The sequence below is a fragment of the Scaptodrosophila lebanonensis genome, unplaced genomic scaffold, assembly GCF_003285725.1.
Source record: "Scaptodrosophila lebanonensis strain 11010-0011.00,11010-0021.00 unplaced genomic scaffold, SlebRS2 tig00000089-arrow-pilon, whole genome shotgun sequence".
Lineage (NCBI taxonomy): Eukaryota > Metazoa > Arthropoda > Insecta > Diptera > Drosophilidae > Scaptodrosophila > Scaptodrosophila lebanonensis.
Window position 1 is genome coordinate 1,510,911 of NW_022060565.1, and position 22,495 is coordinate 1,533,405.

General features: G+C 39.9%; 5 protein-coding genes across 7 annotated transcripts; all 5 read right to left on the bottom strand.

The window, feature by feature from the left end:
• Positions 1-884: 884 nt before the first annotated feature.
• LOC115626745 (heat shock protein 60A) lies at positions 885-4,054 on the bottom strand. The gene is made up of 3 exons (XM_030522196.1): positions 3,918-4,054; positions 1,721-3,091; positions 885-1,647 (listed from the first exon to the last, which is right to left on the bottom strand). Exons 2-3 carry the CDS (start codon positions 3,089-3,091, stop codon positions 1,297-1,299), a joined length of 1,722 nt encoding a protein of 573 aa, XP_030378056.1. The 5' UTR covers positions 3,918-4,054; the 3' UTR covers positions 885-1,296.
• A 422-nt stretch (positions 4,055-4,476) lies between these two features.
• LOC115626660 (apyrase) lies at positions 4,477-11,314 on the bottom strand. Of its 3 annotated transcripts, none has more exons than XM_030522074.1 (8): positions 11,153-11,314; positions 10,606-10,831; positions 9,587-9,784; positions 9,131-9,533; positions 5,247-5,404; positions 5,093-5,189; positions 4,676-5,033; positions 4,477-4,614 (listed from the first exon to the last, which is right to left on the bottom strand). In XM_030522074.1, the coding sequence occupies exons 1-8, from the start codon at positions 11,263-11,265 to the stop codon at positions 4,518-4,520; spliced, it is 1,650 nt and encodes a 549-aa protein (XP_030377934.1). In that variant the 5' UTR covers positions 11,266-11,314; the 3' UTR covers positions 4,477-4,517. The 3 variants fall into 3 exon arrangements, with proteins under 3 accessions (XP_030377934.1, XP_030377932.1, XP_030377933.1); XM_030522072.1 differs by lacking the exons at positions 4,477-4,614; positions 4,676-5,033; positions 5,093-5,189; positions 5,247-5,404 and adding exons at positions 6,105-6,328; positions 6,394-6,751; positions 6,808-6,907; positions 6,970-7,127 and having other exon boundaries at positions 11,153-11,310; XM_030522073.1 differs by lacking the exons at positions 4,477-4,614; positions 4,676-5,033; positions 5,093-5,189; positions 5,247-5,404 and adding exons at positions 7,231-7,423; positions 7,489-7,846; positions 7,913-8,009; positions 8,069-8,226 and having other exon boundaries at positions 11,153-11,306.
• Positions 11,315-13,922: 2,608 nt separating this feature from the next.
• Positions 13,923-16,274, bottom strand: LOC115626754 (lanC-like protein 3 homolog). Its single transcript, XM_030522209.1, has 3 exons — positions 16,237-16,274; positions 15,987-16,056; positions 13,923-15,818 (listed from the first exon to the last, which is right to left on the bottom strand). The coding sequence occupies exon 3, from the start codon at positions 15,724-15,726 to the stop codon at positions 14,467-14,469; it is 1,260 nt and encodes a 419-aa protein (XP_030378069.1). The 5' UTR covers positions 15,727-15,818; positions 15,987-16,056; positions 16,237-16,274; the 3' UTR covers positions 13,923-14,466.
• Positions 16,275-16,483: 209 nt separating this feature from the next.
• Positions 16,484-18,017, bottom strand: LOC115626829 (growth hormone-inducible transmembrane protein). The gene is made up of 6 exons (XM_030522310.1): positions 17,722-18,017; positions 17,540-17,651; positions 17,339-17,480; positions 16,928-17,264; positions 16,726-16,858; positions 16,484-16,660 (listed from the first exon to the last, which is right to left on the bottom strand). Exons 1-6 carry the CDS (start codon positions 17,927-17,929, stop codon positions 16,579-16,581), a joined length of 1,014 nt encoding a protein of 337 aa, XP_030378170.1. The 5' UTR covers positions 17,930-18,017; the 3' UTR covers positions 16,484-16,578.
• Positions 18,018-18,161: 144 nt separating this feature from the next.
• LOC115626897 lies at positions 18,162-19,014 on the bottom strand. The gene is made up of 3 exons (XM_030522406.1): positions 18,871-19,014; positions 18,658-18,790; positions 18,162-18,594 (listed from the first exon to the last, which is right to left on the bottom strand). The coding sequence occupies exons 1-3, from the start codon at positions 18,953-18,955 to the stop codon at positions 18,312-18,314; spliced, it is 501 nt and encodes a 166-aa protein (XP_030378266.1). The 5' UTR covers positions 18,956-19,014; the 3' UTR covers positions 18,162-18,311.
• Positions 19,015-22,495: the final 3,481 nt, after the last annotated feature.

Consider the following 22,495-nt stretch of genomic DNA (forward strand, 5'->3'; position numbering starts at 1 on the left):
TCATGCATTTAAGACGTACGGAGATGGTTCAGAGCTTCCAATCACCTTTTTCAAAATCAGCGACATTTAAAAATTATACTCTTCCCCAATTTGTTGGGAGAGAACGCTTCTGGGTTCCCAATTTGAAGAAGGCGATAACTACAGCAGATAGTAAAGTTTAAAATGAACATTTCTTCGATATAAACCTTTGAGGATTCCACCAAACCTGGACCTTGCAGCCAACCTAGCAATATATTTACAATATTATTGTTATCGTATTTCCCACGCTAAATGACACAATTTTGTAAAGCCCTCTATGGATCATCAAATACTTGAAAATCGAGAACTCAATATGAATTTGAAGCATTTTAACATTTCATAGTAAATAATATTTTTTGTAGTGTTTTTTTTTGTCCAACTAATAGATGGCCAAGATAAGATTATTATCATAGATAGGAAATTCGGAATAATTGCTTAGAACTGGCCAATTTTTTTTCAAAGACAAAAAGTTTATATTATTTATGGGTTTATGTTATCACACTAAATATATTTAAATCACACTATTAACCGCTACAATAGATATTGATTTTTATATTCCAAGCTAAAATTTGCCTACTATTTGGAATACATCTCTTGCATATATTAAGAATAGAACAAGAATATTACTGTAAGATTGTATTTAGAACAGATTATAAGTAGTTTACACTTCTACCTGGAATCATTTGTTACTAATTGAATAAAACAGAGCTTTTCTATTGGAATCCGAACAAAATCTTACATCAAAGCTGATTATTGATTGCAGGTAATAATATAGCTTGAAACGTTTCTAGAAACTCGAACAGCATTTGTTAATTTCCTTCAACAAGTTAAAAAAATAATTGAGAATGTAAATAAATGTACTGGACTGGTTTTGTATATATGTGTATTTATTATTATATAACTAACGTAATTTCATTTACATATATAACATGTAAAAATAGCATTAAGGAATAGTTAAAAAAAATGAGCACACAATGCAAGGGACAGGATATGCTTAGACGAGTGAACGCGGGCGGGCACACACATCCAAAAATTGTTAGGAAGAGGCGCAGCAGCTCTTTGTGAACTGAAGAATGAGTGTATGATGATATTGGGAGGAGCGTGTGCGCCATTTTCTAAAGTCTAAACGACTGGATATGCACCGAAATAAGAGATATTGGTGGGCTTGCCTCAAATTCAGTTGCGGTCGTCTTGTAGCGAGCATAGAACCCGCCCGTGTGCATTATGACTTAAACACTTAGAAATGGTCAATGGTGTGAATAGTGTGGCGGGATGGATTTACATCATTCCACCCATGCCTCCCATGCCACCCATACCGCCCATACCACCCATGCCGCCCATGCCAGGAGCAGCGTCCTCCTTGGGAATTTCAGTCACAACGGCTTCAGCAGTGGTCAGCAGCGAGGCGACACCCGATGCATCGGTGATGGCGGTACGGACAACCTTGGTGGGATCGATGATACCCTTTTCAATCAGATTGCCGTATTCACCCTTCAGCGCATCGTAGCCGTAATCACCAGACTGGGTCTCAACCTTGGCCACAACCATGGCGCCATCAACGCCAGCGTTCTTAGCAATGGTTAGGCAAGGCATACGCAGAGCACGACGTACGATATCAACGCCAAGGTTCTGCAAGCAAATGAAGAGAAATACCACAAATCAGAGAGTTCATTGGCTGGGTTGTTACTCAAGTGCCCCTTACCTGGTCCTCGTTCTGGGTGGCCACGGTGTCGAGTTTCTGAATGCAACGCAACAGGGCAGTACCACCACCGGGAACAATGCCTTCCTCGACGGCAGCACGCGTGGCATTGAGTGCATCATGGACGCGATCCTTCTTTTCGTTCACCTCCACCTCGCTGGAGCCACCGACGCGGAGCAGGGCAACACCAGAGGCCAGACGAGCCAGGCGCTCCTGCAGTTTCTCCTTCTCGTACTCGGAAGTAGTGTCTGTAATTTGATCCTTGATTTGGTCGACGCGACGTGTAATGTCCTCCTTCTTGCCTTTGCCCTTCAGCAGCAACGTGTCATCCTTGGTGATGACCACCTCGCCAACCTGACCCAAATCACTGACCTTCACATCTTCAAGCTTGACCAAATCAGCATCATCGCCAAACACAATACCGCCAGAGGCGATAGCCATGTCGGTCAGGGTGGATTTGCGATTGTCACCGAAGCCGGGGGCTTTGACAGCGGCCACCTGGAGGCCAATCTTCAGGCGATTCACTACCAGAGTGCTCAAAGCCTCACCATCAATATCCTCGGCAATGATAACCAAAGGCTTGCGCTGAGCATTGGCCAACTCTAAGGCTGGAATGATGCTCTGCACAGATGAGATCTTCTTCTCGGAAAGCAGCAATAGGGCATCCTGGAACTCGACCTTTGCACCCTTCGACGAGTTGATGAAATAGGGTGAGATGTAGCCGCGATCGAACTTCATACCCTCAATGACTTCGAGCTCATCAGTCAGGGTCTTGCCATCCTTGACCGTGATGACGCCATCACGTCCAACCTTCTTCATGGCCTCGCTGATCAGATTGCCAATGGCCTTGTCACCGTTAGCCGAGATGGTGGCCACCTGTGCAATTTCTTCTGGCGTGCTTACCGGACGCGACATTGTCTTCAAGTTGTCCTTGACTACGTCAACGGCCAACATGACACCGCGGCGAATCTCAACGGGGTTAGCGCCCTTCGAGATCTTCTCGAAACCCTCCTTAGCAATGGCACGTGCCAAAACAGTGGCTGTGGTGGTGCCATCACCAGCTTCCTCATTGGTGTTATTGGCCACATCCTGCACCAGCCTTGCGCCAATATTCTGAAACTTGTCCTTCAGTTCAATCGACTTGGCTACAGTGACACCGTCCTTGGTGATCTTGGGCGAGCCCCACGACTGCTCGATGATCACATTGCGACCCTTAGGTCCCATTGTAACAGCGACTGCATCGGCGAGCACGTCAACACCCTGCAGCATCATGGCGCGCACCTCAGGACCAAACTTGACATCTTTGGCATAGCTGCGCATTGCCAGCTGGCGACTGATGTTGGTGCGTGCGAGTGAAATTGGCAAGCGGAACATCTGAAAACAAGTTGGACAAAGAATATAATTAAATGTGCATAAGTATGTATGCATTCCTATACACAAACAAACACTTATATACTGATATGTACAAATGGTACACACATATTTATATGTTGACAAACACGTGCTATAGCACGAAATGCATATGTTTTCTTGTCTAGTAGTTCTTCATGAGCATAGTTTAAAGTACATCCACACCAGTTGAGGGAAAACTCGAATGTTTTCTTTTTTCGGTCAATAGATAAGACGAAGCGCACATGGTAGGCATCGACCCCCAGCGCTCGCTGATAGTAATGGCCAAAGCATCGACGAGCATTCCAGAAAAAATCATTTATGTAACCAAGGCAAGCCAGCATTTCCATCTTACACGTTACGAAATCGAAATATGAACAATTGGCCTATCTTTAGCATAGACACACACACGCCCGCTTTCACTTTCCACATTACATTTTCTCCCAATTAGAAACATGAAATTTACCATCAATTTGTGAAATACGCCGGTGAACCGAAAAACATGTGCGCGTGCACTTGTATGTGTGTGTACGATTTATGAAAATACTATTTGTAAGCTATCCGCCAACATAAATGCATAAACGATTGAGATCATGGGTTAGCTGAAACCTTACATAAGGAATATATGGTGTCTGTATTCATTAACTTTGTCCTTGATTAGAGAAAAACTAGGACAGAAGTTTCTGGAATCAAGCTTGCCGGCTAACATGACAAGACAATTCTTATGTAACGAGCGCACATATGAAAACTTAAAAATGCACAACGCGAATGAAATACATTTAAAGTTTAAGAAATAAATAAATACACTTACTTTGATATTTGTTTAGGCTTAGGCTGCAATAAGCTTCAAAACTATAGCTTCCGATTTAATTGATGTAAAACACAAGCTCACTCGCTCGAATTGTGCCACCGACGGACTTCTAACCTTCACGGAATATCGTGTGGTGTGTGAATGTGAGTAAAAATTCCTACGTTGTTCTTTCGATGCTTGTGAATCTAGTACTTACTACTCGATGACTGTATATCAATATAAGCGACAGCGCTACCAGATGTGTGATATAGGATCAAAAATGTGGCAGCGCCGATGGCACAATAAGCATTTTTGTGCGCTACGTTTCAGTTTGCGTTTATGCATGGGATTCTAAAAATGATTTCCAACACAATTTGTTGAACAGCTTATCCATACAAATTGTGCAGCGCGACAAAAGAAGTTTCACAAAATATGAACAACAACTTTATTAGTATGGGATTTTGTAGAACAAAATTATTTGGCGACTACATTTAACAACCAAAGTTCCTTTTCAAATTTTGTTTTATTTGCTCACTTTTTAAAATGGTAATTTCATGGACTGATTAAAATTTGTAGCACTCCATAATCTATTGCTAATCAAAACCAGTTCCAGGAATTCGACTATGTTACAAACTGAATTCTTTTCTCTAATCCAATAGTGACAGGTCCAACCGAATCTAAATAGTCCATAAACGCAGTCAAATCCAGGGGTCCAGTTCTGGAATAAACTTGCAGTTATAAGTACGCATAGAAATAAGCTTACATAATGTACCACTGACTCTATGTCTTTGGCATTGTCTTGAATCAAAGCATTTCCGTTTTTCCCATTTACAAGATATTCCATAACGACTATGCGATAGTCTTTGTCCACGTCTAGGGGCTTGTACCGAGGTACTTCACAATCGGCGCAACGTGTATAAACACTTACAGTTCGTTTGCCGTCAGATGCAGTTAGTTTGTAGATAATGCGAAGGCCTGAAACTTGGAGAAATCTTGAGCTCGATGGTCTGGTCAGACTTGCATTCATATTCGCGACACTATTCTCCAGGACATCCAACAAAGTTTGACCAGACAATGTCAAGGCATACACTCTATTCTCCCACGGGCACATTGCAACAAGTTTTTTATAGGTTATGTCTGCAAACGATCCAGGTATTAAACTATAAGCTGTGTAGCTGTGTAGGGATTATACGTACTACCCACTGGTATAGGCACACGAAAAGTGCCTTGGGTGGTCAGGCCAATTGTAACATTGCTCCAGTTGGATGCTGAAGGCGACGCATTTTTAACAAACTAAAAAAATAGGCATTTTTATGGCAGTTTTTAAAATATACATATACTCTTACGCACAGCATGAACCATGGCGTCCGTAAACAAATTTCCCAAGTTACACTCCCCTTTGGAACACTCCGCTTGTTGTAAATAGACAAGAGTGCTGCCCACAACTTTATTACCAACTTCATCGATCGCGGTTTGCCAAGGTTTCATGGCCAAAATAACGGCATTATCTATAATAAATAGAGAAACATGTTGGATTCTTTAGGAACTATAGCTTAATTTTGATGCAATAACATATTCAGAGCATTGAGTATGCTCCGTCACTTTGTTAATTGAGATATTAAAATCAAACTTGTATAACATTCGATTATTCAGCATCACAACACCAATGACAAAACAAATGCGACTGGTTAACCGACAGATATTAATACGAACATGGAATACGAACACATATAGTATATAGATTTTTCTCTTTCTTGCATATAAATAACAATTAAATAGTTATACCCCACTTTCCATAGGCATCACTAATATATTTAAAGGATATTAAAGCTGAAAAAAAACGTAATTATTATTAAATGCCTATATTCGGGGGAAAAATGAAAAACAAATTGTCCACTTGATTTTTAACATTTGTTAATATTGTTCGAATAATTGCCAATAATGATTCAGATAAAATTAAAAATGCACTTAAACGTTCCATAAACAAACAAATAATAACGTATTGAAGAAACTACAATTTGTGCGTTCTTGTATATTTAAATTTCTCTGATTGAACGGAAACGGAAGTAGACTTTCTCTATGTCTGAAACAGAAATGCGGGAAAACCTTTAACTCACATTGTTAAGGCAGAACTTATATACATAGTTCTTTATGATTAAATATTCAAAAATTAGTTGGGACTCTTTTGTACTTAAGATAAGAAACGGATTTACTTGTATTATCGATTTTATTTTTGAAACATTTATTTTTAGATTTTTCCAATTATTAACTGCAATGAAATTTTGTTTGCCCTTCCCTGAAAAGTGAAGTGAAAATTGAAACAATGTTCGCTCATTTATGTTACAAATTGAATTCTCTTCTCCAGTCCATTAGTGATAGGTCCAACGGCATCTAAATAGTCCATAAGTGCTGTCAGAGCAAGTGGTCCAATCCTGGAATCAATTCGTAATTGTAAGTTAAATTTGTATAACTATTAATATGTACTTGTAGCACTGACTCTATATCTTTCGCATTGTCTTTAATCAAAGCGGTTCCATTTGTCCCCTTTACGAGATATTCCAAAACGGCTATGCGATAGTCTTTGTTAACGTCTAGGGGCTTGTACTGGAGCTCTCCAGAATCGATGCAGCGAGTGTGGACGCTTACAATTCGATTGCCGGCAGATTCAGTTAGGTTGTAGATAACGCGAAGACCAGAGACCTGGAAGAACTGTGATCTCGACGGGCCGGTCTGCCTTGCTTTCATATCTGCCACACTGCTCTCCAGAACGTCCAACAAAATCTGACCTGGCAGCGTCAAGGCATACACTCTATCCGCCCATGGACACATGCCGACAAGTTTTTTATAGGTTATGTCTGCAGATGATTTTCAGGTATAGAGCTTATCGTGACTGTGTTTGGAATATACGTACCACCCACTGGAAGGGACTCCAGGGTAAAAGTGACCTGATTAGCCAGGCCAATAGTACTTTTGCTCCAATGGGATGCTGACGCCGACGAATTTTTAATAAACTGAAAAAGATGAATGGTTTTAGGTCTGTATCGGTATGGAGAGAGGTATTAATATTACGCACAGCATGCACCATGGCGTCTGTATATAGGTCTCCCAAGTTACACTGGGCTCTGGAACACTCGGCTTGTTGTAAAGAGACAAGAGTGCTGCCCACAACTTGGTTACCAACTTCATCAATCCCGACTTGCCATTGTTTCAGGGCCATTAGTACTTCATTATCTTCGATGAATAAAGAAAAAGTGTTAAATATTTTGGGAACTACATCTTCTTACTATTCTATTTTATAACTTCATATATACTCCGTTAAAAAGAAACTAAGATGCACACTTCTTGAACTCAAGATTTATTGGAAAACTGAAGGTAATGTATGCTTAGCTTATTAAAAATTTGGATGGTATGACAAAGCGTGTGACGTGGCTCAGTTCAGTACAGTTATGCGCCCCTCGCGACCCACAAAAATGGGGTCTATATTTTCCGTGTACGAGATAAGTGCTTCCAAGTCAGTTAAAGAATACCTAAAATTAGATGAGTCAACATATTGAAATACTTGTATGTATGCCGTGCTTTGAAGCAGACTTACTGCACATCCGTGCCATGTTCATAGAACATTTTGAAGCCATCACCGCCTTTTTGAAGGAAATCTGGCATAGCAACTCGGTACAGTTTAGAAGTGTCTAGAGGTTCGTATCGCGGCACCTCGCAATCGGCACATCGAGCCTCCACCGTCACGACACGAGAATTAACTGGCTTGCTATAGTCGTAGGTTACTTTCAAGCCCGACACCTGCAGGTAAATGGCCGAGCTCCTCACATTGTTCTCTAGATCAATCTTAGAGACTCCGAATTCCAATGCCTCAACCAGTTTATCGCCTCGCAAGTTCAGAGCAGCAATTTTATTCTCAAAAGGCGACATTGTAACCATATGCGAATAGGTTAGATCTGCCCAGAAGAAAGCAACACGATCAGAACGCCTATCCTATATGGATTACCAATCTGAGTACTCACTGCCTCTGCTGAGTGGCACGCGTAGGGCTCCAGTGCCTACCACAGCAATTGATACGTTAGACCACGCTGTTTGGTCGTATGGCGTGAGTCCAGTGAACTATTTTTGGGGCAATAATCGTATATTGAGATTGCTTTGTTTTTGGCCCTTTGACTTACCGTATGAACCAAGGAATCGCAGAAAAAGTTCCCCAAATTGCATTCCTCACTGCTGCAGTCGCTTTTGGTCAACTCGACCTTACTTTTCCCAATTATCACATTGCCCCTTTCGTCCACCGTTTCCTTCCATGGCTGAATGGCGGCCAACACATCCTCGTCTATAAAATTTGATTACTCAGTGTGGGATCACAAAACCGACACCACCGACAAGGACAATTACAACGACAACGACAACGACAACAAACACGACCGGTTAACCGACAAACACTGATCCGAACAGAGAAGACACATACAAGTAGTAAGACAAACATCGCACATTTGAGCAAATGGTGATGGATCGAAAACTTAATTTACATTTTAATCAATTCATTAATTTATATATTACCTAAAACGCTGCATATTTATAAGATATCTACGCTATTTTCCAAAAAAATAAAGGGTATGTAGTACATTAAACAGTCCAAGGAACGAAAATATTTGAGATATAGTATTCTTTATTTAAATGAATTAAGTACCTTAAAATGTGTATGGATCTATCTCAAATCCAAAATGGATCCCAATGGTCCTAAAGAACTGCCCTGCTGGAGATTCTTCAACCCGTTCTTCATTCATGCAAAGTTTTTTTTAAATATATTATTCAGAAGACTTATTCACACCTGATTTGGAACTATTTAGTTAAATGAGCTAACTAAGATTATCTCCAATCTGAGTTATTTCCCGCAATTTATATTTTCGATTTTAGTCTTAAAAAAAACATCCATATCATTTTTTACAGAACACATTAAGACAATGAAGGGTATATAGCTTCGGCACAGCCGAATTCAAATCCTTATCTGTATAAAATGTATCTAAATGTATTTAAATTAAAAAGTTATTTATATATGTTTTCATAATTGAAAATGTCTGATTTAAAGGAAGTGAAATGAGATTGGATTTTCGTTGATAACTGAGGAAATGATTTGTCAAGTGGACTATTTTAACATATACCTAGTAATGGTGATGTCTGGAGCTGCTGATAAGATAACTGGAGGTGCACTCGAACCAAGGAATAGAATGACTTACCCTGGGGAACATCGCTGCTCATGTAGATGGGGGCGCCCTCGTAATCGACCACATTTCCCTCGTCATCGAAGTAGACTGTAATATTGCCCACATACCTGGCATAGGAGGATGCCTGGACAATGAGGAGTCTGTGCCCATTCCCGTGCACATGCTCAGTGGGATAGTCGCCAGCTGGCGTATCCGGACCAGGTGGTGTGCCCGTGTACAGGAATGTGTGCGAGTGGGCGCCCACTATGACATCGACGATGTCGCCAGCCTGCCTCGCAATCTCCTTATCGACATCGTATCCGCAATGGGAAATAACTATAATGATATCGGCACCTTCTTTTTGCAATTCCACGGCCTCTTCACGAATAGCTTCACTCTCGTTTTGGAATATCAGTTTTCCCGTATTGGCCAGATCCTAGAACAACACGTGTCTTTACATTTCCCCATTATATTATCATAATCACTTACATATGTGGTCTCCAGTATGACGCCAATGAGACCAATTTTTCGTCCGCTCCGTTCTAAGATGGTCGACTTCTTAAACTTGCCTTCTAACGTGGGCTCATGGGAGGCGTCCATGTTGGCCACCAGCATCTGAGTGTCAATAGTTTCCAAAAATGGCACAAGACCTTCCACACCATGATCGAACTCATGGTTGCCTAGGGTCTGCATTGAATAAATGGAGATTATGATTGATTGTCGAGAAGTGGAAATATATCTCTGCGTTAAGCTATGACGAGATGAGAATGAGATCAGGCCACTATGTAATATCAAGGGCGTAGGCAGGGGGGCCGTTGCCCTATTTAATCAACATTTTAATTTTTTGGCCCCCCCTTTGATAAAAGCTGCCCACGCCTTTGTGTAATATAGTTTCCATAGATAGATAGATAGATTTATAGATCTCTCAGCTCATACAACCCAAAAAACCTACTTGGTTTGCGATTTATAGCCCATTTCTCAAATTAAACAAATTTCTGAGAAAATTACTTGGCAAATCGATCGAAGTTTGAGTAAAGAATGTAAATACAGTGAAAACTCTCTTGGCGGGACACTCACGCTCGGCCAATTTTTGTTCATCCAGGGGGCGCACCCACTTAAAGAGATACTTAAATACTTTATACACCGATGGAATGTCTAAGAAAAAGAGAGAGTGTCAGAATAAAAGAGGTGTCCATTAAGGAAGTTTCCACTGTAATCTGTATCCCCTTTATTAGCGTGCACCTGAAGGGCTTGAAATGTATTTTAGATTTATGAAAAATATGTTACAGAGAGAGGCGCTGATGGAAGCATCTCTGACCCCATAGAGTATACATATATATCAGGAAAAAAAAACAAATCTATCCAGACATCCACCCGTGTCTCCATATATTTACTAGACTTGATAACTAAACACACGTAATTTAGGTGAAGTCCGCCAGAAGATTAAGGTCTTGCGAAATCCGTATATATTTTTCCCCACTCTGTACTAGCCCCGATTATGAGCTTACCATTGCATCCGCTGGGACCATATTCAGAAACTGTTGCGTCACATTCCAACGGCCGATGTTGTACCAAAGCGTTCCCTGGAAACTGTCACCGGCATTTATGAAGATGGGATTCTGGTCCTTCTGCTCGTCCAGCAGACGCTTCACTGTGTATGCGGTGCGTGCATAGCCGCCAATGCACTGCTCCCCCTCGTCACATGTGCCTCCACTGGTGTCCGTTGGCTCGAACCTGTGCGAAAGCCCATGGTCAAATCTCTTATCTCAACTTCTACGTGTACTCGTAGATATACATATACAAGTAGTATGTATAAAGCATGAATGTATGGCATGAATGAATAAGCAATTGAAAATAAGTACGCTCCCAGATAAGTATTTTGATTAAAGGCTTGATTGTGCGTATTATATGGTGAATTATAATCTATATCAGGCCGATAATGGTACAATATGGCTGCTTAAATGCTTTCGATACGGATCTCCCATATATTGGTACTCGTACGTATAATTCGACATACGTATGTAGACTGTATAGTTTCAATTAACGCGCACTTGCCTGGCATGGAAATCATTAATGTGTATTATAGATATTGGAAATCGATCTTGTGCCTGGGAAAATTGGATACAAAGTGTTGTCAGCACCAGTAGGAGAACATAGAACTTTTCCATAATGGTATCCTAATTAAAAATATAGGCACTCAGCTACGTTTCGGTTCGAGCGAAGGCAATAACGCGACTGATGGGTTCGCAAAATAAAATGAAAATCGCCATCGAAATCAGCGAACACTAGCCGTGTTATTTTAGGCTTAGTGATATATGGCTTTGTGAGTCTATTGCTTCGCCTATTCAACTTCCACACACGCTGATCAGTAGTTGAGCCCCGTCGGTTGACGATTCACAGTGGGGTGGGCAGCCCCGTTTCTGTAACAAATTTTTAGCAAAAAAAAAAAAAAAAATAGAAACTACTTTGGAGTCGGAAAAAAATTGTTAGTACGGTAACTGTTCTTCCAGATGGACTACTAGAGAAAAATACAAATAAACAGATGACTCATGGACCGAATGGAACCAGTGCATCTAGTCTAATCTAATCTAGATGGAAAAAAAAACTTGTTACGATAACGTCAAACTATTTTGTTGAATCTGCCACTACCTTCCAAATTTGAATTTGAGAAGTCCGATGTTTTTTGGGTTGGTTGCGCGACTGGAGAAAGCGATTACTATGAGAGTTTAGAGCGGAATTAAGATAATAATTTTATAAAATAACTAAAATTCTGCGTGTTTTCTTAAACACTTCAATAAATAAATATGAATCATTTTTCAAGATGAGATATTCATTCAATTCACATATCGTGTTAGATAGCTACTCTATATATTTAAGTGACCCATATCGATAACATTTTGTGTTATACTTGTACCGATTCCAGCCATTCCAATATATGTAAGATATAGATGAGATGATACTGACGTAAAAAAAGTAAAAGGAAAAATCCAACAAAAATATATAAAATCAAACGATAATATAAAAAAATGCCACCGACTGGGGAAATTTTAGTTACCAATCATGATTGTCAACTACTAAAATAATAAAAGCTTAGAACAATTTTCTCGGGTATTTAAATATATTTCCAAAATATCAGTTTTCCAATTATGTCTAAAATTGGTGTCCTTCAACCCACTATGCGAGGTTCGTCAGACCAGAGAGGGAAATTACAAGGCATAAATTGAAAATACACTGGGCTGGGTGTGTAATATACACCTTCTACACATACGAGTAGTTATGTAAGTATGGGTGATATGATAAGATCCAGAATGTAGGAATTATAGCTTTCTATTGCGAAACGCTTCAATTTAGTTACTATCGCATACGTGATAATATACACTCTTTTATACCCTGTACCCGAAGGGTAGAATGGCTATACTATGTATACAGGAAGAAGGAAACATTTCCGTCCCCATAATGTACATATATATATTCTTAATCAGCATGAAGAGAGAAACCGATCAAGACATGTCCGTCTGTCTGTATGAACGTCTAGATTTTGGAAACGGCTGCGCCCATATTCACCAAAATTGATATTTAGACTCTCCTTGTCCCCAGGCAACACGAGTTTGGTTTTTAACTTCATTCAAATCGGTTTATCTTAAGAAAAGTTTTTAGTTATTATGTAACTGAGCACTGGGCGTTTTTATTTTGGTAGAGTGTATTTCTCTGTCGGACTTGCCCGACTCTATTGTTAAGTGGAGGAACCCGTATAATCTTAAAAAAAACGTGTGCAGTTATATACTTACTCATAAATCTCTAAGGCGCAACTTAATAATCTCGATTCTATTAAGACTGGGAATAGCAGGGAGGGGGTAGTGAAATAATGGTCGAGTGTACAATATATTAGTAATATGTATACTAAAGTGCAGCATACCGCTGACGCTGCTCAGCTTATTATAAAGGTAACCAGTTTATCTATGTACGCAAAATACGAATACTTTTACAATAATATTTAATCCAAACTCTCTCCTACAGCTGTATTCCATACTGAAATCATTCTTATCTTAGTTTGTATTCATTAAGTATGCTTGCATCGTAAAATAATTATAGCTTTTTGGTTTCCAAAATCTAAATAAATTAATTGAAACCTGTTTTTGCTTCAAAGATTAAGAAATTGTTGACATGTTTTTGTCACGTCTAGTGTCCAAAATTTATCTAAGAGATGTGCTAATAAAAAACTTCTATGCTTATAAAATATAAATACAAAATCTGGTTCCTCACCTAAAGAAGTTACTTATTTATAGCCCGTTAAAAATTTTACAGGTAAACTCCCTAAAGTAAAGCTAACAATCAAGTCAATGGAGAAACGCCATTTAAAACTCGGATTCAGTGCTAACATCGTTAATTATTAAATGGAGGGTTTTTCTGTAATTATACATGATTTTAATATTTTTCTGTCAATTTTAACGTTGGTGACTTGGGTGATATTTCTTTATTCCAAGTTAAATTTTAATTACAAATATTTTCTAGCATTCTGTTATTGGAATTTTGTCTTCTAATTGGCCTGCCATTTGGGAAGAGTGACTGTCGATCCAATTAAGATCTGGGCTACTTTGTAGTTTTTCCAGGTAGTACCTAAGTATGATATGCAAATACGTCAGATCGCAGTCGCGCGCTAAGATCAATTAGGAACCAGTTGTCGATTTATGCACCTAGACTTTTAGAATTGAATATGATGATGTCGTAAAAAGTATAGTAATATACTTATATCGGTTAATAGATTTTCATTTTAAGAAAAGCATTACATAATACTTGAAAAATGTAGTAAATAAATGGATATCGATATTGTTATGCATATGTTCATGTTGTATGTATTTCATATAAAATAGTACAATTTTATTGACAATAGAATTTAGAGCTCTTCATTAAGTATAAAGCACAATATGTTTATGTATAAGAGACTGCCTGTCTCGTAAGTATTTGTATATAAATATAATATGCTTGTGTATGTATATATTATAATATATTGTATGTATATTTGTATGTGTATATTGTGTGTATGTTAATTAATTGCTTAGCTTAAAGCACAGAGAATTTTGATATGAGAATGAGTGGAACATCCTGCGTTCGGTGTGTTCGAGGCAATCGCCAGGCGTGAGGGGTCCACTCAATAAAGTGAGCTGGACACTGAGGTTCATGAGATCGATCATAATGCGCAAGCCATGAAGAACATCAACAACCAGAAGCAAACAAAATATATAAATGACTAGAAAAACCTATTAAAAAAATGTTAAAATTTTAACTCCCTGATCTGAAAGTTATTTTGATTTGTCTGCACTGGTGTTGTGTATGAGCGACTGAGGTTGGTTTAGGGGTTGTTTAGTGTTTTAGTGAAAGACATCCATAAATGGGAAGTATGCCTGCTCGGGTTCCAGTAGATCCACCAAGAAGCAGACGGTGCCAGCCACACCTTCGTACAGACTGTGCGGACGATCGGGTACGCGAGCGCGTTGCTTAAACTCTGAATTGGTGAGCAATTCCATGAACTTGTGCGCACGGTACAGGTACTTCATTTCGTTTGTTAAGCGGAACATTAACAGAAAGACATAGCCGTTGCCAGCCACACCATGACAGATACCAGGTCCCTTGCGGAGAAATCCCTTTTTCCACACCAAGTCAGCGGCACGTCGTAGCGATGTCAAATATTTCTCCTCCTTGAATATTAAGTAGGCTTTGGCCAGCAAATAGACAGCACCAGGAGCGCCATGACACCAATGCACCAGACGCTTGTCACGACCCGACCGCAAGTCCTCCAGGGCAACCGGAAAGTTGCCATCTGAATCTTGCAGCTCCAAAAAGAAGTCAATGGAGCGCTTGATGTCGCGCAGCTCAGCTGCAGGCGCCGAAATGGGCACTGTACGGAACCATGGACTGTCTAGCAGCATATGTAGGATGGCACACAGACCGTGGGCAGCGCCCAGATATTCAGTGCCATGGTATTGATACATCAACGGCAAAGGTGAGTTGTTCATTTTACTGTACTCACGTCCACTGGTTATGATCAGTTGGCATATCGATACTAGATCGTCGTCGGTGATCTTCTTTTCTGGCAACACATCGTTTAGCCAATAGCAACCAGACAGGAAGCCGGCACGACCGACCAATACTTCATCACAGCCGTATTTGGTGTGCATGTACTCCTTGCTCGATGGTATGCCGGACTTAAAGTTGGCCAAATCATTGGACAGCTCCTCGGTATCCTTGGCAGCTTGTGAGATAGCTGCCGATACGGCATAAATGCCTGCATTGCCACACAGGAACGAATAACGCTCCGATGAGCGCTTCTTGTAGCGCTTTGCATTCGCCTTGGCATTACGAATAAACGCGGCAGCATGCTCAAGCGCTGGATACAAGTCGCGTGTCTGCTCACAGCTGGATAGCTTCCAGAACATATAGGCAATGCCTGCATTGCCTACATACAAGTCGCCACGATTGTCCTCTTCGTCGTTATTGGGGTGGCAATGCTCCAATATGGCATCGACATAGGTGCAAATAAGATTCTTAATGTGCTCCTCATCGCTGGCCAGTGGAGTGTTTTCTCCGCCAGCAAAGTCGGGATACGGATTCTTAAGGTAACGGCGCTCCATCTCGTTAGCGTCAGTGTCGTCTTCGTCTGGCTGGGTCAATTGGCCCGTCTCCTTCTGCTCAACCGTCTGCGGAGCGAGATTAGCAATTGTGCCTGCAACAAACCGATTGCAAAGAGTTTATTTGAATTATTATCCTTTCCACTACACTTCGCCGCAATCGATTTGCCGGCACAGGGTGCGGTCGTGGGCGGCCTAAACGTCTGCAAGCCGGTAAAAGCAACAGACACCTACAAACTTATTATGTGGTTGTGCTTACTTACCTGTTTCAGGTATATGCCGTGAACCAGAGCCTGATGACGAGTGAGAATATTTCCTTGTAATATTTTGGGTCTGTGGAGTGTTTTAGTTTAGTTTTATACTTTTAAAATTATTCAAAATATTCTGTTTGAGATGTTGCCCTGAGCTGAATTAAGTCAGAACTGATGGAAATGTAAATAATGTCTTGACACCTACGGCAATGCAGAGCGTACTTATATATGTGTATATAAATGAATATCCTATTGATATTACTTTAACTTCAGTTGCGTCGTGCCTTTCAAGCTGTGTAAGAACCCATTGTCCTTACAAAGTTTACAACGTTGCGTACGCTGGTCGATGACAATTACTAAGCTTTTGGGGTGTGTTGGGTATCGATAGTCCATACATTTGTTAGGGCATCGAGTCATCGGTTTTTAGATGTAGCGGTTAACACTAACTGACGATGTTTTGGGACAGTTCTAACTCTTTAATGACTACAAAACGAAACCACAACGACAACTACAATTAAAGTCGATTATAATTTATTTAAAGAAAATGTTCTTTGCTTCATCACATGTTTGTGGCTTATATATAATATACATATGCATGATAAATCTATTTTCTATTCCTGGACCCAGACATTATGGTGGCAATCCGGATGAATATATTCAATACGTCGAGATAGATGGACATCGAACTGGAAATATATTAACCATAAGTATCTTAACTCATCAATGGAAGTTGTAGCTTTAAATGACTTACGCATTGATGGGATCGAAGGGTGCCATGGTGTATTGAGGATAGACCTCGGCCTTGCGTACAAGACGTTGAGTGTCGTACAGCAAAAATCCACTAAAGAGAAGCAGACCACCATATAGGGACATAGAAGCCAGGCCTACAAAATATCAAAAAACAAATAGTACATACAAGATTTTAATCAAAAAACGGATAAAACGCTACTCACCAGCACCCAGAGCTGTTGTAGGCGGTAACCACATAGATGCTAATGATGAAGCAAAGACGACACCAAGACCAATAGCCAGGGGGCCACCCATATACAAGAATTTATCATTTGGAGCACAGACCGCTATTGTGGAGAGGCCGCCGACAATGCCTCCAGTGTAAATTGCAGCGCGTGTTAGAATCGGACCGCCTATAAAACAGAGGGGGGCAATCACAGCGCCCATGATGGCACAATGCGCGACCCAGGCCAGATGTTTGGGACCAAAGCCCGGCTGATATTCAATAGATCTTGCGACGGCACCACTGCCAATAACAAGAGCAAGCGAAGCGAATGTCCACTGCGATAATAAAGCCATATTTGTATGAGCATCATGTGTACAGAACTATCTCAGTATGCATTTTTTCCACTCACCAATAGACCACCACGCGAAGCCAAGGAAAGGAGGCGCGGTGTTCGGAAAACAGCAGCTGCAGATGCAGCTGTTACAATACACGAAGCGCCAAAGAAGCCATAAGTCGAGTGAATGCGATCCTTCACGTACTGTGGCCAAAGCCTGCAAGAAATTGAGTATTCAATATGAAGTCCACAAAGTGGAGTATTATTCGCACTTACATGGAGTTGTTGGCGATGCTATTTTCCTTGCCCAGGCCAATTCCATAGTAGCAGAGCGCACCCATACCCACAACAGCGGCACCAGCTGCAGCACCCTTGCCCAATGAATAAGCTAGAAATAAATTTCATGATATTATATTATTGGTTAGTTATAGGGGGGCAGGGAAATTTTTAAGACTTACCATTGGCACTAGGGGGTGCCATCAGCTTCTCCTTGAGCGTTTGAGGACGTGCCGGCTGCTGTCCAACAATAGTCCGGGTACGCACAGGTCCTCGTGCATAGTTGCGCACGACCATGGGCGACTTCCATTTCACAACCGCTTGGGAATTTGGGCCCAGGACGCCCGATAGACGAGAAATCAATATAGTTTTATTTAGTTGCATCCACATTTTGGAGTTTCTTACGCAATACGTGTTGGTCGATCGAAATACTATATAACTTAATCTGCTCGAGCGATTTTATAAAATTTCTAGAAACGAGTACTTTTTACATCACTTTCAATGTTGACAGTACGACGCAGCACTAAAGGTATCGTACAATCTCATTATATCGATACATTGTGCTGGAGTTGCCACCCAGAAGTAGCCTTGCTAAATGGCTGGCTACCAAAAAACCTCTGACAACTTTTTAAAACAGTATTTTGGTTTATGTGTATTAAATACATATGTTACATACATACAAGCACACAATTAAAAATAAATGCAATTGCATCTAACAACTAGCTATGTCTAATTAACAGGAAGAACACTAAACAGGAAATTTAAATTCGATTCAAATATAACGGTCGATATTGCCAGTGGGCTCCCGTAGTGGTTGTGAGGATGCTTGATTGTCCAGACGTCGTGGTTCCTTGTTCATAACTATCACTTCAGCCATATTTGATCTACGCAGATTTCCATAATGATCGTATGTATTCGTTAGCTCCAATTCACTGAAATCATTTCTTCTGTATGTTTTGCATTCGTACATTGGGCAGCATTTGGGATAATCGAGATTCAAGTCGGTCGGTTGTACGGGGGCACAATCTCCTTTGAGCGACTTCGGAACTTGACAGCTGAAAAGAGCACCGAAAAAACGTTGGTAAGCCAGTTGTGAATGCTACATTATGCTAACTCACTTGTCCTCCCACAGTTCTAGAGTGCCCAGGCATTGAACACGCGTGCATTGACCAGGACGTGTGATTACTTCACCAACGTACAGCTCGCGTCCGGTTTGTGCATCCTTGCAGTACTGAGTGAAAAGATAGTTGCCTGCAGTTGGATTCCAAATGTACCATATGATACGTATTGAATAAATATGCATGTACATATGTATGTATGTATGGACTTACGACTGCGGTATGGAACCGCTGTGTGACCCTTGCAGACCCACAGCAAGAGCTGCAATACTAGGCCAAGGCATGCCAATGATTCCATTTTGTGACAGTAATTAATATTTAATATCTGGGATGGATTGACGTTTTCAACGTTTTGAACATTAAGCGACAAAACTGGAACGGTTTGAAAGAACAGAGCGCTAGTTAAAAGGGCAGCGACGAGAATGCGACCTGCGCGTTAATCTTACTTCATTTTTATATTAAAAAACAGAGGAATGTGTGTATATACATATGTATGCACATACATACATATGTGGGAATGTAATTGCTTACATACATACATATGCTTTCTCTATAATGAATTAAACAATTCTATAAGTATACCTATGCATGTATGAGCATATGTAAATACATACATATGTACGTAATTTGCGCTGTTGTTTATGTGCTTATCGCGCGAGGAGTAGAAAAGTACTACAAAATCGGCGCAATATGCAAAAAATCTCAGCTAGCTACTCACGCATACGTACATACAAACACATACATATGTATGTTTGTATGTATGCATTTATATGTACGTAAATACATACATATACATATGTATGTGTGTATTTTTATAATCTGTGAGTCGGCCTGTCTATCAATCGATGTGTACATTTTGCTCTTTGATGTTAAATGCTACGAATTTGTTTATGTTTTGCAGTTTGGCCATTTCTTTTTTTTTTAGCACCATAATCTTTGAAAAAACAAAAAGAAATATATTGTTTATGCACACACACACGCATAAATATAGGTGAGCACTGGAACTAAACATAAATATGAGTCATTCCGCTTAGGATGATGTGTTTCCGGCAATTCTCGGGACTTTCCAACTTTCGAAATGGTTTGAACAAGCTATGCATTTTCTAGAAGCGCGTGTTGCTGGCGCTCTCTACGTATGTACATACATATGTACATATGTATGTATGTATGTGTGTATATACATCCATATCAATATAAATAGGTGGAAAAGCTAATGCCGAAAGCCCTGACTTTTAAATACTCTGTACCTGAATAAAATGATTACAAAATTTAAAAAAATAAATAAAAAAACAATAGAAATTGTAATACAATTTTTTGTTTGATATCTACACTGGTCGGCACAATTATTTTGACGAACTGTACTCACGACTATCGGTGCTGGTTGTTTTTAGTTTCAAGGAATAACGGTACAATTTTCATACGGGATATAGAGTTCATAGCAACAACAATATGTAGGCAAAATATTTTGTCTATTACTCTTCACACCTTCTTTCTACAAATGACAATGTGAGTTGACTGCGGATTCAGGCACGGCATAAGTATTTTGACCAAATCTTTGTCGCCGTTTTCGCGCACGTTTTGTCAAGTGATACTAAAATAACTTTGCTGTAACCATTTTTGTTGACCTTTCAACATTAAATTCATTCAAATTTGATTGAAAAGTTATAAATACAATGGGAAAAACAGCAGAATTAAATTATGTTGTTAGAGCCTCAATAGTGGCGAAGTTTAATGCCGGCGTAAAACCAAAAGACATTGCAAATGAATATAATTTGTCGCGGCAAACAGTCCACTATCAAATTAACAAATATAAGACCCACAATGACGTCAAAAACTTGCCTAGTTCAGGTGCTAACCGCAAAACAACACCCATTGAAGATCGAGTCCTATTGCGGGAATTTAAAAAAAATATTCATTTAAATCCGCAAGCTGCTGCAGATCAATGGAATAAGTCGACCAAGACTCCAATCAGTGAGCGTACTGTTCGGCGACGCCTAAAAGAAGAAGATTTTAAGACATACAAAGCGAAGGACATACCTTACATATCAAAGGTGAACAAGCTCAAAAGATTGGCTTTTGCAAAGGAGCATCTGCATAAGCCAAAAGAGTTTTGGAGAAGCGTTCTATGGACAGATGAAAGCTCCTTTGAATATAATTCATCAAAAACAAAGATTTTTGTAAGGCTCCCACAGTTTCAAAGACAAAAAAATATCCCCGTATGTCAAAAAGTGAGCCATGGCGGAGGCTCAGTCATGTTCTGGGGATGCATTGCGTACAATGGGTTAGGTGATTTCGTTCCCATCATCGGCTCAATTAACCAGCAACAATATTTGAGTACCCTTAACGAAAACGCATTCCCTTCCGGTGACAGGCTGATTGGAGAATCATTTATCCTGCAACAGGATAACGCCCCATGCCACAAAAGCAAAATGATAAGAGCATTTTTAACCGATGTTGGTGTTACTACTCTGGATTGGCCACCACAAAGTCCGGACTTAAACGTTATTGAGAATGTGTGGTCTCTTGTAAAACGTAAAAGAAATGCGTCTTTGCATAAAACCGAAGAAGAAACTATTTCCGAAGTCACTTCTCTTTGGAAAGAGATACCATTAGAGGTCCTTCAAAATTTAGTGGACTCAGTTACAAGACGTCTTCAAAAAGTTATCGAAGCCAAAGGCGGGTATACATTTTATTAATCTACCATCAATTTCTTATGTTTTGTTTAGTATTAAGCTTTGTTTTTTTTGTTTATATCCATTGTCAAAATACTTATGCCAACCCATGAAAATTACCTTGATTTATAATTTTAAAAGTTCTTATAAAAATATATCCTTTGAATTATTTTTAAGTTTGTAATACCAATATGGAATTGAGAAAAAAAGTTTCCTTTGATATCTTAAACCAATAACCAGTTATTGACAAAAATGTATGATTTTCTTCTCGTCAAAATAATTGTGCCGACCAGTGTACTTCTTTCAAGAATTATGAGTGTTATGGAAACTAGTGGAGTGGGGAGAGGAGGAAATTTTTAAATTACACTAATACTGCGTACATACATATGTACATAATGGCAGTTGTGCTCAAAATTTGGTGTCTAGCTTTCATAGTCTCTAAGATCTACGTGTTAATGCGGACGGGCAGACAGACAGATAGGGCTCTGTCGACTCGTCCTGTTATGCTGATTAAAAAAAGAAAAGCTCTTGACGACGATATGTAGAAACTTAATGGAGAAAGTATTTCAGCTTGGTCCGATTTTTTATTTCGTTTAACTTCGATCGAAACTTTAACAACTTCAAGAGCTCGAAATAAGTTGTAATATTAGAGTGATGTGCTGACACCATTTCCTGGTGCTTTCGCTACTACATGGACTTCCATTTATGGTGCTTTATAGGGCTTTATGCAATCCATTATCTTTTAGTATTGATGAGCTCGTTCATTAGTACCTCCTTATCAAAACGAATTGGTTGCACAACTGACAACGTCAGGGTCAGGGTCAGGGTTAGCAGTACCAGCACCAACACCAGCCCCTTGGCTTCAGATTGACTAGCCGAATTGAAACCAAACTGACTGTAGAGATTTCCGTATGGCCATCAGCATGTGACAATGCGAGAATGTGGGAACATGCGTCCGATAGACGCACGAGTGAAATTTTAAATTTCCGCCATCATTTCCTGAGAAAATCTATAAAGTTGCTGCAGTGCCGGGGTGGCCCTGTCAAACTTTTGCTATTACGGCTGCTGCACGGAAACGGAAATTGTCACAAATTCTTAATAAGCCGTCTAAATGAAGTGTGGACGGGGCTGGCCATTGTGGCCTAGACTGGAGTTCAATCATTTAT